Genomic DNA, 17,231 nt, shown 5'->3' on the forward strand with positions numbered 1-17,231 from the left:
GTAACTTGTGACAGTATGTGTAGTGGCCATTATCACATTTCATCTGCAGGATACATCTCATCCCTGGTCCTGCCTTTCTGTCATAAATAATACAAAGTCACTTTCTGGGTCTCTTCAGTCTTTTGCTATTTTTAGGAAATATTAAGTTTTAGAAAAGACTATAAAAGGAACACATCTCCTAAAGTCTTTACTTTCTGAACATTAAAAATATGTCAGCATTGTTATTTTTATTTTTAAACATCTGCAGGTTTTACAGTTCATAGAGGATATTTACTATTGTGTTTTTCAGAATTTATATATTGAGTGGAAACGATTTTAGCTTTAAACAAGCTGTCCAACTTCCATTTAAATGGTGTACCTACCACATAGATATCGGTTCTCCTCTTACAAAATCTAGCCGTGGCTCATTTCAGCGTCCCCTCTAGGTTTCCAGTGACGTAGTCACATGGGAATCAGTGCTGTAGTAACTAACTGATGGAAGTGTGTGGGTTGCATTTGATGTTGATGTCTTTGTTATGTGAAAGGGAGGGAACTGTAAGATGCCTATGTTTTTATTCTTTTCACTCGGGTGATCATATTAGAAAAGCTTAGTTCAGTAACTGTGTGGATCTAGCTTCTACATTGTCACAAAATGAGAACACACTGCCAGTGCTCCTAATTATGGTCAAGCCGATGTCTCCTCCATTTAGGATGGGTGGTCCTCAACCGCCTTTACTGTTCTCTAGATTTAGGAGCTTCCTACGTCCTTGTAAGTAGATTATTTCAGTAATTTATCCTTTACTGGTCTTTGTGTATTACATTTTCAAATAATAATAGCTCTAAAAGGTGAAACTATGAAATAATCATAATAATATTAGGTGAATGAAGAGCAGCAGATGTCCTGTTAACCTAATGTATGAGGCGAAGGACGAGCTCAGCACTCTAGGCCCTGTGGGAACACTCATACATGCTGTAGTCTGACCTTGGGTCCGATCATATTTTGGACTCTGAAAAAATGGAAACGATTTTTTTTTAAATTTCGCAGTACTCAGGGTCCACACTAAATCTTTCATATGTTTTTAATACCAACCATATACATAAATTACTTTTATAAGGTAATTACTTCTTTAAAATTGAGTAGATTCATGGCAAAGAATTTTAAAAGACTCCTTTAACTTAAGCAGATTTAGCTGCACAAAGTGAATCGGAACATGCTCATTCTGCTCTTAAACCTCTCACTTTCACTTGACCGTGTCTTGTTTACTAATGTATTCGTCAAACCTGTATTGAAGTCCAGCTCTTTGGCAAGAGAGAGCAAAGAGAAGAAAGGGGAAAGGAATGAATGAAGGAAAGCCATTGGGTCGCCTTTAGAAAATGAGTGGTAAGATTGTGTTTGGGAGAGGTGTCAAAATCGAGAAGAGCTTTTACAGCAAATAAGAAAGTATGCTGTTTATAGATGAGTAAAGGTTTTGTAAAAAACAGCGAGGCTGGGAATAATCAGAAGTGAAGTCCTCTACCACAGTTCTATGATATTTGTCCAGGAGCTTCTAGAAAGAGTAGGTAAAATGAGCTGCAGGCTTTTGACACATTTGAAATTGCCAGGGAGGACTAAGATAACTTGTGACAGGTAGGACTGGTGACGGTTTAGTTGACATACTTAACTACGAGGCTCGGGGTGGACATGGAGTCACGTGAAGCCAGAATTGTTTAAGCAATCCCAATATTTAACTGTAGTGGAATTAGCTTAAATGCCTGTAACTTTTTTTGCAATGTTATGAAAAATCTAGAAATAAAATATAACACAAACATAAAAATCACATGAAATTGGTACTAAATCATATAGTGTGACCTTTGTCAACATTTGCAAAAATTTATGTTTTGTTTCTCTTCTACGTTTATAATTACAGAGAATCAGTTGTGCACAAGTAATGATACTTTATTTTTTGCTTCTAATCCTTCAATAATTTTAAAGAAGTTTAGCTTAAAAGTAAATAGGGTTCTATACACAGACTGAAAAATCCTGTGAGGCATTTTCACTATCCTTTCTGTTCAATGAGTCTTTTTTAGTTTTTAACAAGAAATTCAGGAGCTAAGCAGAATACAGTGCAAAAGTACAAGAGGATATGGAATTTTAGAAGCCTGGTTAAGAAATACGAATGCTAAGATGAACTGATGTCTAATAAGAGCTCCAGAAAGAGTGAATAAAGCGCATAGAAGAGCAAGTACTGATCTATCAGTGTTTAGCACTGTGTTTAGTTGGGTTTACCCTATAAAAGCACAGTATGAGACACTAGCTAGCTAGTCCTGCTGCGTCATGTAACTCCAAAGAGGAAAACAGGATTTGATTAACTCAGTGCACATTGTCCCTTGCTTGAATGCAATGCCATGCAGAATTATGTGGCTAGTATTTCTATTTACTTTGCATTACTTTGATTTACGCCATGGAGAACCAAACATCCCCTCTTCAGCTGAGTGGTAGTGGCCCTTTAACTGCAGTAGGAGAAAAATTAAAAAAACAAAACAAAACATGTTTTGTGTGAAAATTGGTGATAACTGGCACTTGAGATCAGAAAAAAGTTCTTTATACTTGATACCTTAAGATGCTGTCTGCCCAAAGCTCTGAAAGATTTTAAGATAGGCAGTAATATTTATAATACTGCTGAGAACTAGGTATCCAGAATTGTTAGATTTGATAATAAAACTCACCTGTTTAATCTCAAAAAAACAAAAACAAAAACTAAAAACCAGAAGAATGGCAATATTTGAAATGTAAATTTAGGATTTTCTGGAAATAATTAAAGACATCAATATACAACAAATACTATGAAGGTGTCAAAAGAGATTCTTAGGTGCTTTGTAGTGAATTTGCAGAACAACGATGACAAAGTGAAAATCTTAAAAGGAGTCAGAGAGATAAAAAACATCAATTACAAAGGAATAAAAAATAGGCTGAGAGTAGATTTCTCAGTAGCATAATACATACCAGAGGACAGTAGACTAACAATCTTTAAATTCCTGAGAACAATTTATGTCTACTTTAGAACTTGTACCCATCAAAATTATCTTTCGTGGATCAGAGCAAAGTAAAGACATTTTCAGACACATAAAGTTTAATACATGTCACCAAAGGAAGTTTTGAAAGGAGATATTTTAGGAAGAAGTGAAATGATCCCAGACTGCAGGTTTGAAGTGCAAGAAGAAATCATAGGCAAATAATCTGGATAAAATTTATGTAAATAAAATTGTTATTGTCTGTATAAAACTATAATGATCATGGTAGGAATAACAAACTTCGATTAAATATACAGATTAAATATACAGAGATAAAAAAACAAAACAACAGTGTGTAAGATGAAAGTTGGGTAGACTTTTTATTAGTGTTTAAGGTACTGATGAACTTCGCACTCAGTGAATCAAGAGGTTAATACGTATCAACAGGAACAAACTATAGAGAAGGGTTTGGGATTTCTGGGTTCTCAGAGTTGATGCATCTTTCCTTTTATTCTGACTCCAGTTCATGGGTACCAGATTTTCTCAAAAAGTCTCGACTTATACTTACTGAAAACGTTGAGGCTATCTCTTCAGTCTGACAGTCTGCAGGCTCATTCTTTGCTGTCTACTTGTGGCTACTTCGGCTGCCTTATCGTTGATGTAGAAAATTCTTGTGTTGTAGATCATGTCCTGAGCTAAAACTTTAAAGATGCTCTTTTCCCTTCCTTTTTTGTCTCTGTATTGGAAGGTGGAGTCCTGACCCAATATATTTTGGAATTTTGTTTAAATATAAGTGGTATTTAGATTCTATACTGCCAAAACCTACTAGTGCCTAGTGTCCGCTCTCCGTTTTGTAGTTATTATAATGGACTTTTTTGTTTTTTCAAGTGAGGTTAAATTTCTGTTGCCACTGCCCATGCTCCTAAAAATTTTATGTTTTCATATAAACGATTTTATAAACTGTCATTAAATTATTTAAAAAATATTAATCAAACTTTCTGCACTAGAACTAAGTGCCCAGTTATATATTCATTTCTATGTTTTTACTTTTCCAATTTCTTAATGTATGATTATGTAGCCTGCCCCAAAAGGGTATCATTAAATAATGAAATGCTATTTGTAAGTCATTTCTCCAATATCTTTAGTTTCAAGATTTCAAATTATGCTTTAAACCTCACTTATGTTTATGTTGTTTAGTGACTTCATTGAGTCCCATGTCTTTAAATATCATCTTTTATGCTGATAAACATAAAAGGACCAAAAGTCAGTTCCCCCGCCTCAGTCCTGGATTCCTGTCTTCTCCTTTCCACTAAGCCAGCCGCACGCTGCCATCACCCTGCCTGCCCAGTGGAGGCGTAGGAGTGTGCCATGCTTTTTCCCGCCTCGCTCCGCCTCCGTCAGGAAGTACTTAAGGCCTGTGTTCTTTCCCAGAGACCTCTAAGAGTGTTGGAGTCACCTTGTCACTCCATTAAGTCATCTAGTTTCTTTCTGTACATAATATGTTGAATTCCCAGATATTTTCTTCTCTATAATTTATATTTTCTACCCCCATGCCCAGAATATAACATTCATGAGAGCAGCAACCTCATTTTTATTTTGCATTAGTGTATCACCAATCCCTAGAATAGAACCTGACTTTGGATATTGTTCTTTAAATATATGTTATGTGCATAAAGAAAATACTTTCTGCCATTTTTAATTAATACATTTTACTTATATAGACCATTTTGTAAATATGATTCTTTGTTAATAACAGCTAGTGGCCTTGTCATCCAAGAATTAAAATGTACATTTCTGACTACATTTGTAAAGGTCTTAGTAAATTTTTGAATTAACATAAAACTAATTTGAAATGCTGCTCACAGTAATTTCTACTAAATTGGTTGAACTTTGAGAAATTCTAAAAACTGTATAGTAATTTACTTTTGTCTAGTCAAACAGAATTTGAATATAATTCAATCCATCCTATCTTTTAGTACATGAAACTGTGAACAACCTCCAGAATGAAGAATTTTACCTTTGAGTACCCAAAGCAAGAAAATGAAAATATCAGGGCAGATTCATTTGTTAGTGAATTCCTCTGCACTGAAGGACTGATGAACTGTGTTTTTTAAAACTATATTACCCCCTCAGTTCTTTTTCACTGTTTTTACTTTCTAATTCTTTATGGAGTGAGTCTTCTTATTTTCATATTTTCAGTATAAATTTTCTCTATTTCATGCAGAATACTTTTCTGAAAAGGGTCTCTGAAATTTCTAGGCTACTTTTTTTTTTGTATTTAGTTTTTTCTTTGAAATTTTAATATTATATTGTAGGAAATACATCATCAGGTAGGAAACTTGCATATGTATTCAAATAGCCATCAGATTAACTTTTGTGTAAGCACCGCAGAAAAATATTTTATTACTTTGAATAGTACTTTTATAAATTAAGTTCATGTAAATTAGTCATATTTTTTACTTTCAACCTTATCAGAATTTGATCTTTTTTTCCTTCCACTCTGGTTTCATGCTAGGTAGCAGTCTTTTATAAAAACATTTTACATTTCTCAGAAATTCTCTTGCCTTCGAGGTGGTTTGATTTGTCATTAAGTTAATTTGGAATTACTACATGTTGAGCTTTATGAATAAACATGTGTACATAATTCTGCACTTAAATTTGGTCATTCCCCATGGAGGTCCTGAAAAATAGATTTATCATGATTGCTGTTTATTTACAGAAAACAGATTCAGATAGGTTAGTGACTTTCTAGCACAAAACTAGGAAGAAGCAGAACTAAATTCGAACTCAGAATGTTCTGTGGCAGCTATGGAGAAGTCGTCACCTCACACGCTCCCATCTTTCCTCCGTGGACTGCAGAGTCCCTGCAGAGGGTGTCAGCGGGGGACACGCCACACCACGCCACTGCCACTTGTGGGCCAGCTGCCGCCCCACTCCCGGGGCTGGATCTGACGCACAGTCACGTGGTAGACAGCTCGGTCACGCAGCTTCCAGACCTAGGTATCCAGGTGGAAGCAGACGCAGTGGTCCCCGTTGTTCAGAAGTTCCTTGGAGCCAGAGTCCAGCGGGCAGTGGGGCGGGAGGCTGTCGGTGTTGCGGGCGTAGGAGTGGCATGTTCAAAGGTCCAGAGTGAGGTACGCAAGAGACGCAGCCCGGTCACCCACCCGCACCCTGGGACGTGTCTTTTGAGCCCTGGACCGGGCGTGTCCCTCTTTCCGTGGAGCGCAGCGCTCCGCTTTGGTGACCGCCATGACCACAGCTGTGTCCGATGTCCGACTTCCCTCTGCGGCCCAACTCGTGTGAGTCAGGACCGTGTGTGTCTTTCTCTGTATTGTTTGCTGACCTTTAACAGTGCCTGAAAGTTAACTACTCTAAAAATGATTTGCTGAATAAATAAATGAATGAATAATCAGACAGCAAAGGCTCATTTTTAGCTGACCTCAAAAATCCAAAATGTGAGCAGAAGCCGTTCCTTGCCTTCTGAGTCTGACATGTAGCTAATCTATTCTTTTGAGCACAGAAGAGAGAAACAGGGTGATCAAGTTAAGGATAATTAAAATTCCCAACAAAATTACCTGTCCATTTCTTCTTCAGAGAAATCATCATGTTTCTGTCTTGGAATCAGCTCTTTCAAATGTCCGAGCACAAAAGATGTAGAAAACCTTAAGTAAAGTTGTAAACATCTGTGTGTTTCAGAAATCCCTGATTATCTTGCTCACTGCTGGTGAGAATGTTCAGGAAGTGAGATCACAGGTGACTTCTGACAGATTTTGAGACGTTCCTAGTGCCCTTGTGTGGCTGTTGCCGATCACTCAGGTCTTAGGGATGCTAAGAAGGGCTCTTTGGTGGTGTACTTGTCTTGAGGATACTTAAAAGTCTCGTTTGGTGTTGGAATCACAATACAGAGATAGATTAAACTATTTGAAACTTGTTTTATGAGCCCCAAGTTTTAATTCCAATTAAGAGCCTAGTTTATTATATTCTTCAATCCTGTCCTCGTGAAAGGAAATCTGCTCTTTACTCCAGCACGTTTTAATGTCTCTCTCTCCACAAGAGAAAGCCCAGCCATCCTCCCCCAGCAACAAGAGAGACGTTTAAAAAAATATCTATTTTCTAATCATTAAAGATTTTCTTTTGAGCTTGAAAAGAAGAGTTCAGTCGCTGCCACTGACCTTCCAGTTTCAGCTACGTGTAGGAAGAACCAAGTGAGGCAGAGCGTGCTGTGACTGTGATGTCTGCCTTCCACCAGTGACCATACCCGATTTCTGGAAAAACCGATAATGATCAACATTTGTCCTATGAATTTAGATGATTAAATAAAATCAATTGTTATTCTGCGCATTCACCCTTGACTGATTAGGCGATTCAAATGAGGAGTCAGCCAGAAGGTGATGCGCATGTTGATGATTAATGATTCGAGAAAAATTCAAGCACATGCTAGCTTCCAGCAACATAATTTCATAGTGAGTTACTTGGACATACACAGGGAAATGGGTAAATAAATAAAATTTGGGGAAATCACATTTTTAACTGTCATAAGTGTTGCTTTTAATGCTTTTAAGGAAGCCACCAGCATGCGTGTGCGCTCTTAACTAAAGTGACCTTTTCAGCTGGATTGTTTAGCCTGCGGATCTGTGGACCACACCCATCCACTCAAGTGTTGTACACCTGCTACGCCCCAGGGACTTCAGCTGTACGCATTCTGAAAACGTTAGTGTGTCCCCATCATAAGGCTGCCCAAGTGCAGCAAGTGTGGTGGATCCTTGAACTCGCGTGGCCGGGCGTGCAGGGCATGTGTTCTAGGGACGGACCTCACCTGGTGTAACATGCTCGTGACTCTGTTCGCGGCCGATGACGCACACTGTCACTTCTACCATTTTGTCCCCCCAGCTGTGGATTTGAGCCCATTCCTACATGGCCTCTGATTCAGGCTCAGAATTTTACCTTGCTCTGTGTTCCTCACTTCATGCTTTTTTTTTTTTTTTTTAAATACCTCTTGTCAGATTCAAATCCAGGCTGATAGCTGATTCTATTTTCTTCTTATTGTTTCTTTTGCTTAATAACTAGATCTTAACTCAGAGGCAAATTTACCTTGAAGGCAATGAAGCTTAAACTGTAAGAATCTGTAAGAAAGCAGTAAAAAAAAAATTAGAAATATAATAGAGGTACATAGGGAACTAATTAATAGAGATACTATAATATTTTTCTGGATTTTGTGATGTTTTCAAATTATTCAGCTTTTAGGAATTTGTGATTCATTGTACTTTCTTGTCTTTCTAAACATTCACATTTCTACTCACTTTATAATTGATAGATTTGTATTCTTTTTTTGTTTGTTTTATGTGTCAGACCTAACAAAACCCGGAATAGTTCCTGCTCTAACTCAGTGATCCCCATAATTCAAAATAAATGAAATCACTGTAGTGAAGATGCGACTTAGTGTAGTGACTAAGTGGACGGTAACCTGTGCTCTGATGTGTCACTGTACGGGGTAAAATCCTGGCCTAATAATTTATTATTCTCATAAACTTAGGCAAGTTACTTAACATATCTAAGCCTCAGCTCTCATTTTAAAAGGAGATTGGATTAGAAAATGCAATTTTCTTTCTTTCTTTCTTTCTTTCTTTCTTTCTTTCTTTCTTTCTTTCTTTCTTTCTTTCTTTCTTTCTTTCTTTTCTTTCTCTCTCTCTCTCTCTCTCTCACCCCCTCTCTCTCTCTCTCTCTCTCTCTCTTTCTTTCCTCTCTCCCCTCCCTCCTTCCTTCCTTCCTCCCCTTCCTTCCTTTTTTTCCCTTCCTTCCTTCCTTTTTTTTGTTATAATAGAGGCATATATTTCCATTTTACCAAAAAGACTATGCTCTCTTTGGATCCAGTGCCCAATGCAACATATGATCAAGGGTATAACAAGTGCTTGATAAATTATTTTAACTTTGGTAAATTATGCATAATATATAATTTATTGTTTAACCATTTAAAATGTAATAGTTCAGCAATATCAAGTACATTGACAATGTTGTGCAAGCATAACCACTGTCAATTCTGAGATCTTTCTCATCATCCCAAACTGAAAAAACATACTCACTTTGGGTGCTGAACACACAATGCAATATACAGATGATGTAGTATTGAATTGTACATTTGAAACATATAATTTTAACCAATGTCAACCCCAGTAAATTTAATTAAAAAATCATTACTTCTCATTTCCCTCTCCCCCCAGCCCCTGGGAACCACTCTTCTGGTTTCTGTGTCTATGAATTTGACTCTTCTTGGTACTTCACCTAACTGGAATCATACAATATTCGTCCTTTTGCAGATGCCTTATTTCACTGAGAATGTTCTCAGTGTTCATTTATATTGTAGCAGGTATCAGAATTTCACTCATTTTTAAAGCAGAATAATATTCTATTGCATTTGTATACCAAATTTTGATTATCCATTCATCAAAAGATGTACATTTGAGTTGCTTCCACTTGTGGCTATTGACTGTTGTGAATAATGGTGCCATGGATATTGACATACAAAATTTCTCACATGCCTCATCCCAGTCCTTTCCCATCCCCCACCATCCTCATTTATAGCACCAAATAGCAGTTTTTCCTCTTCTCAAAATTCTAATAAATAAAACCTCACAGTAGGTACCTTGTTTCTGTCTTTTGCTCAGCATAAGATTTTTGAGATTTATCTATGTTGGTGAATGAGTCATTAATACATTCTTTTTCATTCTGTAATATATTCCACTGAGTATATGTACACACCAAATGTTGATTATCATTCATCTGAAGGTCAGTTTGGTTTATTTCCACCTTTGGATATTGGAAATAATGCTGCTAATTAGAAATGTTTTTGCTATAAACATTTGTGTATGAATATCTGAGTTTCTGCTTTCAATTCTTGTAGTTTCTTGTAATCCTATGATAATATAAAGAATGTAAAATATGGTAGAAACCTAACTAATTACTAGAATGTTTATGTTGAAAAGAACCTTGGATTTCTTGTGATTTTGTATCAGCCCTATGGATTCCTCACGGCTCATTCAGCGGACTTGTAGGGGAAGAGCAGGTTTAGTGTGCAAACTGACCGATCTTCCCATTCTGTCCTCCTTAAACTAGCTTAGTTCTGCATCCACTGACGTCATGTACACTCTGCATAAGACTTAGTCTGAGCGAAGTGCTCTGTGACTGTTTATGCGTCTATTCAAACACCACTGCTCTTGTCCAATCCTTCCTTGTATGAAGAATCACATGGTAGCATTTGTGAAAATATTAAAGACTGAAAACAAGTGGGTGATCTATTCTCTATCTGATCTGAATTTCATGTGTAGGAATAAGACATTATTTAAAAGAAAACAAAGTAAAACTGACAACAAATTCTGCCTTCTAGATCAGAGATTGAGCACCCAGTAGAAATAAGAAATCAATAAGAAACAAGTGGGAGAAACAAAGTCCTTCCAAATTCTGAGTTATTAGGGAGTTATCAAGTTTTTCTCAGTACCTGGGACTGAGTCTCGTGTGGATTCTGTTCGATTGGTTATTTTTAACCAATATTAAAAGGAAGTATGAACTCAAACAGCAGGAGGATTTTGATAGGGAGCTAACATTTGAATTTTGTATGTGTCCCCCCAGGGATCTCTTTTATTGTTTTTAATATTTTAATTATACTTTTTAATTAGAAAAAAAAATGACCTCTTTATAACTTCTCAAATTGTTAGACAAAATAATCTTAATCCCTCTTTAATTTGAGAGCTCTTCGAATATATGAATCAGGTCTATTCCTAGATATCTTCACTTCGAATGAAAAATTGATTGTTTCATGACTGGACCTCGAGATACTTTCTTAGGTGTTTATAAATCATTGAGGAAACCTTCATGGGCCTTTCGGCACTTCCTTCTGAATGAAGTCTTTCTGGCACTCGTAGCCACTGCTGTTTTTTTTTCTTCCTGTTTGACTACAAATGAATAGGAAGGTGTCTTTTTGTCAATCTAATTTCTTTCATAGCAGCTTTTATATCTTAAGAGTAGGCCAGAAAGATGCGCCAAGGAAGGAGTAGACACGATGTAAAGGGGATTCCTGCCAAATAATAAAGGTTGAGATCGAGAGAGAGGTGAAGGAAGGCCACGTTTGAAGAGAGGAAGTAAGGGCTGACTTTCTGGAGCGTGTGCTGGGATCCACAGAAAAGTTTTGGGTGAATTTCAGCACTGTGGAACGTGCTAGCCGTGGGTCAGGGTGGAGCGTGGGAAACCCTGAAGATGGGTACCAGATGGGCAGCTCGAGCAAGCTAGGAATGGTGCTGAGAGCAGGTTAGGCGGGCGAGGCACCGCCCCGTTGGCTGCTTCACAGTCCCACTGCAGCGTTCCATGCCCACGTAGGAGAGGCAATAGGAAGTCGAGAAACAGGAATTTATTAGGAATAGGGTTTCCAGAGCAATGATGGTAATTGTAGGAAATAATGTTTTTCATGTTTAGTCCAAATGTGTAAATTACAAGCCCATTCATTTATCAAAATGACAAAGAGCTATAATTTTTGAATGACTTCCTGGCTTTAAACATCATCTCTTCTAATCTCTTATGTTAGTAGTGTTTTTACCGAATATTTTGGATTGTCTCACTGCCAGTGGTCACATGCACTTTCCTAACCCCTTTTCGCTGGGGGCTTGAAACATGTTGACCTTGAGCTATGGGAGGACTTATGGGCGTTGATGCAGATCAGACGATTTAGGATTCTGTGTGGCGTGCAGGACCTCTAGAATGGCAGGGTGAGGGTCTCTGTGTATCTACTTCTTCATAAACACAATGAAATTCTGGCAAAACATTGTCAAAATAATTATTTACAGAACTCTGAAAAATTAATCGAATGCTTGCAACAGTATGAGGAGGAATCGATTCAAGAAAAATGGTGGAACCTTGGGAGAAGAGTAGGATTTGTGGCTTTTCGCTCTGACCTGTTTTAATCTTCCTGTCTCAGGTTCTGTGGCAGTGCTGAAGCCAGCAGCCTTGCAGCCCCGGGTAGGCAGACTGGCTAAGAGCTGCTCACAAAGCTCCACTCCCAGGGCGCTGCCACAGTGCCACCTGTCTGGCAGCTCTCTGCAAAGGCCCTGTTCACAGGGCACTGTTGTTCCCTGCGAGGCGGGAAACTTACTTCCAGAGTTGCCACATTATATTAGCTAAAATATTTAACTTTTCAACAAAAATTACAAGACAAACAAAGAAATAACAAAGTGTGCCCCATATGTAGGGGGGAAAAAGCAGTCAACAGCCAACGATGTCCTGAGGGATGCAAATGTTGATTCCTAGTAGACAAAGATTTTTAAATCAACTATTATAAATAGATCCAAAGAAATAAAGGAAACAATGTCTAATGAATTAAAAGAAGAGTTGACAACACAGAGCCAGCCCATTAGCAAAATTGAGAGACGTATTGGTTCAGGCATTTAAAGAAATCTCTGAACAATTATTAAATGGCCACTAAGTGAAATAGCAGAGACAGGTAGGCACACACTATAGGGACTACAGCCTATAAAATTGAAGTATGACAACGATATCCTACCACATAGATAACATCAATAGAGATCACAGAAGGAGTGGACAGAGAAAAGGGGCAGAGAATATATGAAGAAAGAATGGCCCCAAATGTCCCAGTTTGATGAAGAACATCATCTACTCATTCAAGAAGCTCAGTGAACTCCAAGTAGGATAATAACAAGAATATAACCTTACAGTTAACACACTGAGTTCTATAAAAAGAAGGTACATTTCCTGACATGTGAAGTTTCGTGGAGATGCTGCTTAATGTTGGAAGAACAAATTCTGTTTCTAAAGTTGATTACCAAGACAAAATAAAATATCATCACAGGTGTCCATAAGCAACCCTTAAATGAAAAGGAAATACAAATTTGAACGCTCAAAAATCAAGAATGTTTTGATTGATTTGTTTCTTTGTATTTATGCTATGGTCTCTCAATTTGCATTTTTTTTAAGGCCCATGCGCAGGACGCTGCACGAACACAAAATGGTATGGAAGATGCTGAAAACAATTCCAGATTTAACTTCCCAGCTAACTGACGAGGATCTAAAAGCACTCAGCAAGAGTGTCACTTCCGAAACCTGGGTGAAAGGCAGCACAGGTAACCGACTAATCTGGAGGGACATTTGGGAAGATAAAATACATGTCACTATCATTATAATAGTCAATTTCACTTGACATGTTAAAAATCCACTGCTTAGACATATTTCATTTCTAAGTTTATAAGTAGTGGAATGAATGACATTTCACATTTTAGTACTTATGTTTTAAAGATGTACACTAGCGTTTGCACACGTCAGAGTCACCCAGAGGACTCGCTGAAACATTGCTGTGTTCAATACCTAGAGTTTCTGGTTTGATAGGTTTGGGGGTGGAGCTTAATTTTTATTTCCAGTAATATTCCAGGCAATGCTGCTCATCTGGGGACCATACTTTGAAAAGCGATCATTGATACACACATTGAATAACCATCTAGCATTGGTTTCCATTGTTAAGACAGAAAGTGGTCAAAGTGAGTATTTGATGGTTCCATACTGATCAGATATTGGGGGAAAAAAACCTCTCCAGACAGATTTTAGTTTCTTGATTGTAATTTCTTGTCCTTTTACCAAGGACATGTACTAGATACATTAATTTAATAGCGGTATTTTATATTTTAATTTTTTTATAGGGGAGCATACAAGTAAACACACTAGAGTCACACACACACCTAAACTAATAGAATGCAACATCATTTTTGGTATTTATCTAGTACCTGTTAGAAAGGAGGAACTAAGTTTATTTAATACATTCTTTGCATGAGGGATATTCCTTCTTTATTCCTCACAGTGATAAATGAAAGTAGATATTATTATGATTCTTCATAGACGAGGACTCTAAGACACAGAGTATTATGTGGCGTGTTTCTGATTAGAGTGGAATTTTAAACACACTGTAGCCTTAATGCCAAACCCATTCTCGGTCCATCATGCCACTGGTTCATCAGGATCATGGCATTTAAAATCTAATTGGAATTTTGGAAAACATGTGTCTATTGAAAAGATTTACATATTTCAAGAGATTTCCCCCAATGGCCCTCTCTCATAATTAGTTTCATTAAATTCGACATCAAACCCGGAAAATTAAATCCTAGGAGTTTTGCAGAGGATAAATGATTTTGAAAGGGAAGAAAGAACGAACATTCAACATTGCTTTTCCATTAGCTTGAGGATAGTAATTAAAATTTTTGTTTTATCACAAATCCCTGAAATTCGATTTATTGTAAAAAATATGAAAACAACCTGAATGCCCTTCACTAGGAGATGGAATACATGCGTGGCGACACAGTTGCTCCATGGATGGCATCCTAGTCAGTGGTTGAAGGGGATGAGGTAGATCTACATACACTGATGTGGAAGCTTATTAACGACAGCCAAATAAAAATAGAGCTGTAGAGGTGTATAAAAATGCAACCATGTATATCGTATTTTCCTAAATGCCTGAAGTTATAGATACAGATATGTGTGCATATACACATGCACAAAAATGCTTAGGCATAGCCCCAGAGGGGCAGTGGGAAAAGACGTATTTTTAAAATTGTTACCTTAGTGGAGGGTAGAGGAACCGAGGGGCAGTGAATGGGAACAGTGAACTCTGGTTTTAAAATTACCGTTAGAAGCAGATATTGTATTCTGATGGTATCTCGACAACCCAGGTGATTAAGTTTAAACTATAAATTTTCGTTCCTTGGCAAACATCAACTTTAATTGATCATTTATATGTTAAGTAAGGCATTTCACATTTAATAACTCACATTTCAGTAACTCGCATTTAATATTAAACTCATACTTTCAAACACTTAAAAAAAATTAGCAGTCTCTGTGTTTACATTTACCTTGAGTCAAAAGCCTTCTCTTGAGTTTTTAAGGCATCTGATTCTGACAGCTCAGGTCTGTTTCACGCCCAAGGCAGTCAACTCATTAACTGTCTGACCTTCATAAATGTTTTCGTTCATCCAATGTAAAAACACAAGCCCTACGAGGTATCTTTCCTTCCCGTTTCTTTATTTCCATATGCACCCCCTCCCTCTGCCATTCTTTAAAGTGTCCCCCTGCAGCCCCTTGTCACCCAGCTGCTGACTTCCAGCGCGCTGCCGAGGCTGCGCTTCTCGCCTGCAATTCCAACAGCTGTTTGCACCTTCTGTTTCATTTCTGCCCACAGTCTTTGGAGCTTCGTTATTTGAGGCAGCTTCCTAGACTTACCATTGCTCACTCAGTCTCCTTAAATGATGAAGTTTTAACAGGGAGAACAATAACGGTGTGATTTGAAGTACTGAGTAACACACATACATCTCTCCTGTTCAAGCCAATGTGGTACTAAATCCTGATTGCTACATTAGGATTACATATATTCTATAGTAGAGATAATATATGTAATATACTTTCCATATAGTAATCAATTCCTATGTGCTATGCAGGTATATAGTTTACTTCGTTCAAATGATCTCAAGAATGATCCCTTGGATCCCTTATTTCATGGCCTGGGCAGGGGACGTTGTGATTGGCAACCTAAAGCTCTCGTAAGCTGAAATCATGAGCTTGCTTGCGAATCCAATCGAGTGGCTAACCTAGAGTTAGAGTCACGATCAGAATTTTATTACTGTATTCCTTTATATTAACATTGAAATATTCCCATGAAATGATTGATGTAAGGGTTTTTTCCTTTATTATCTATTTCATCTGTGCTCTGTTTTCTTGAAGTCCATAAAGTTTTACAGTGTTATTTCTCTTCTCTTTCTTCTATTTTATTTCATTTTACTCCCAACTTTCATGAAGTTATATCTCAAAAACACCATAGCTTCTTATTTTAATAAAATTTAATATTTATTTTTAATACTGAGAATATTTTTATATTACTAAATTTTTAACATTTTCTTAACCTGCATAGACTTATTTCTCATTGTGGTTTAAATTTCATTTAACATATAATAAAGACATAGTAGCTAAATCTCATGAAAGAACATAGTGAGCATCTCTTCCATATATGTTAACCATAATTCAAACAATGCATTCGTATGATATAAGTAATCAGATATTTAGTCTTGCCATAAACACCCTGGTTCCCTTAAAGGCAAATCTAGCTCTGAAGAATGCCTGTTGGCCCTAAAGGCGGGTCAGCTGAGGTGTTTCCTGTGATTTATGATGACCTGGAAGATGGCCAGAGTCTCTCAGTCTCTCTGCATTGTGAGAACCCAGTTCCTTTCTTGCCTTTTCCTATCTAAGAGGTGACTGTGAGGATTTGAGAAAATTAATGCGACAGCAATAACTCTTCAATCTCACGAAAATGCCAGAGATGCTTGCCATGATGTTTATTTTTCTCATTGTCATTTTGAATCTTAATTTCTAAACAGTGAAATTTGTAAGCAGGGTCGATATTTGAAATATTTAACACCTGATCAGACAGGTGTTCTCTAATTACAGCAAATGCCTGCCTGAACAGTCAGAATAGGTGCAATAGTAGATGACACCAGAAATAGAAACCCCACACGCATAAGTTCCTCCACTTCTGGTACTGGAATATTTTGAATTAATAAAGAAGCACTTTTCAAGTTGTCGAACATAATTCTGTTACTCAGTATCTAAAATCTAATAATTTTTTAAAAAACCTATTTGACTTTATTGGAAAAACAAACAGAATAGAACTCACATTTGTTCATCCCCTCTAGGCTAATTCCTGGGTTGAATATTTCAGAAGAGTTGGCAGTTTTGTCCAATAGTGAAGAGTTATTTTTAAAAAAATCTTTTTATATACTTTCGTCACGTGCAAAAATGCAACATGGTTTTGTGCTAAATGCTTAGGAAAGAAAAATGCATAGAACTGGTTCCCATTTCCTACAATAACATAAACACAATTCATTTATTTAACAAGCTTGTATTAAGTCTTCGCTATGTGCTAGTGACTGTCATTGGAACTTATTTTCTAGTATGGAATATAGGAAAGATAAAGAATGAAAATGTAATATAAATTCAGGAAATAAGTTTTATGAAACAATAAGAGTAAAAGAATTAGAGGGGCTGGAAATTGGAAGAGGAATTCTTTAAATGATTGTAATAATAATATTCATATATTTTATATAATTTTTTTGATCTGCTTTTCTTAATAATTTATAAGTACTACTTTGCATAATATTTTTTAAACTCTAAATTGTATGGCGATTATCCTCATTTTATAGAAGAGGAGCTTGGGGAACAGAGATACTAAG

General features: G+C 37.0%; 1 protein-coding gene across 1 annotated transcript in view; it reads left to right on the top strand.

Annotated features, from left to right (window-relative positions):
• CNBD1 (cyclic nucleotide binding domain containing 1) overlaps window positions 1-17,231 on the top strand; it is a 133,071-nt gene that overhangs the window by 61,540 nt on the left and 54,300 nt on the right. The window contains exon 5 of the mRNA XM_006924109.1: window positions 12,946-13,091. Coding sequence (XP_006924171.1) covers window positions 12,946-13,091 — 146 coding nt within the window. The remainder of the gene's footprint in view (window positions 1-12,945; window positions 13,092-17,231) is intronic.

This window comes from Pteropus alecto, unplaced genomic scaffold (genome assembly GCF_000325575.1).
Source record: "Pteropus alecto unplaced genomic scaffold, ASM32557v1 scaffold87, whole genome shotgun sequence".
NCBI lineage: Eukaryota > Metazoa > Chordata > Mammalia > Chiroptera > Pteropodidae > Pteropus > Pteropus alecto.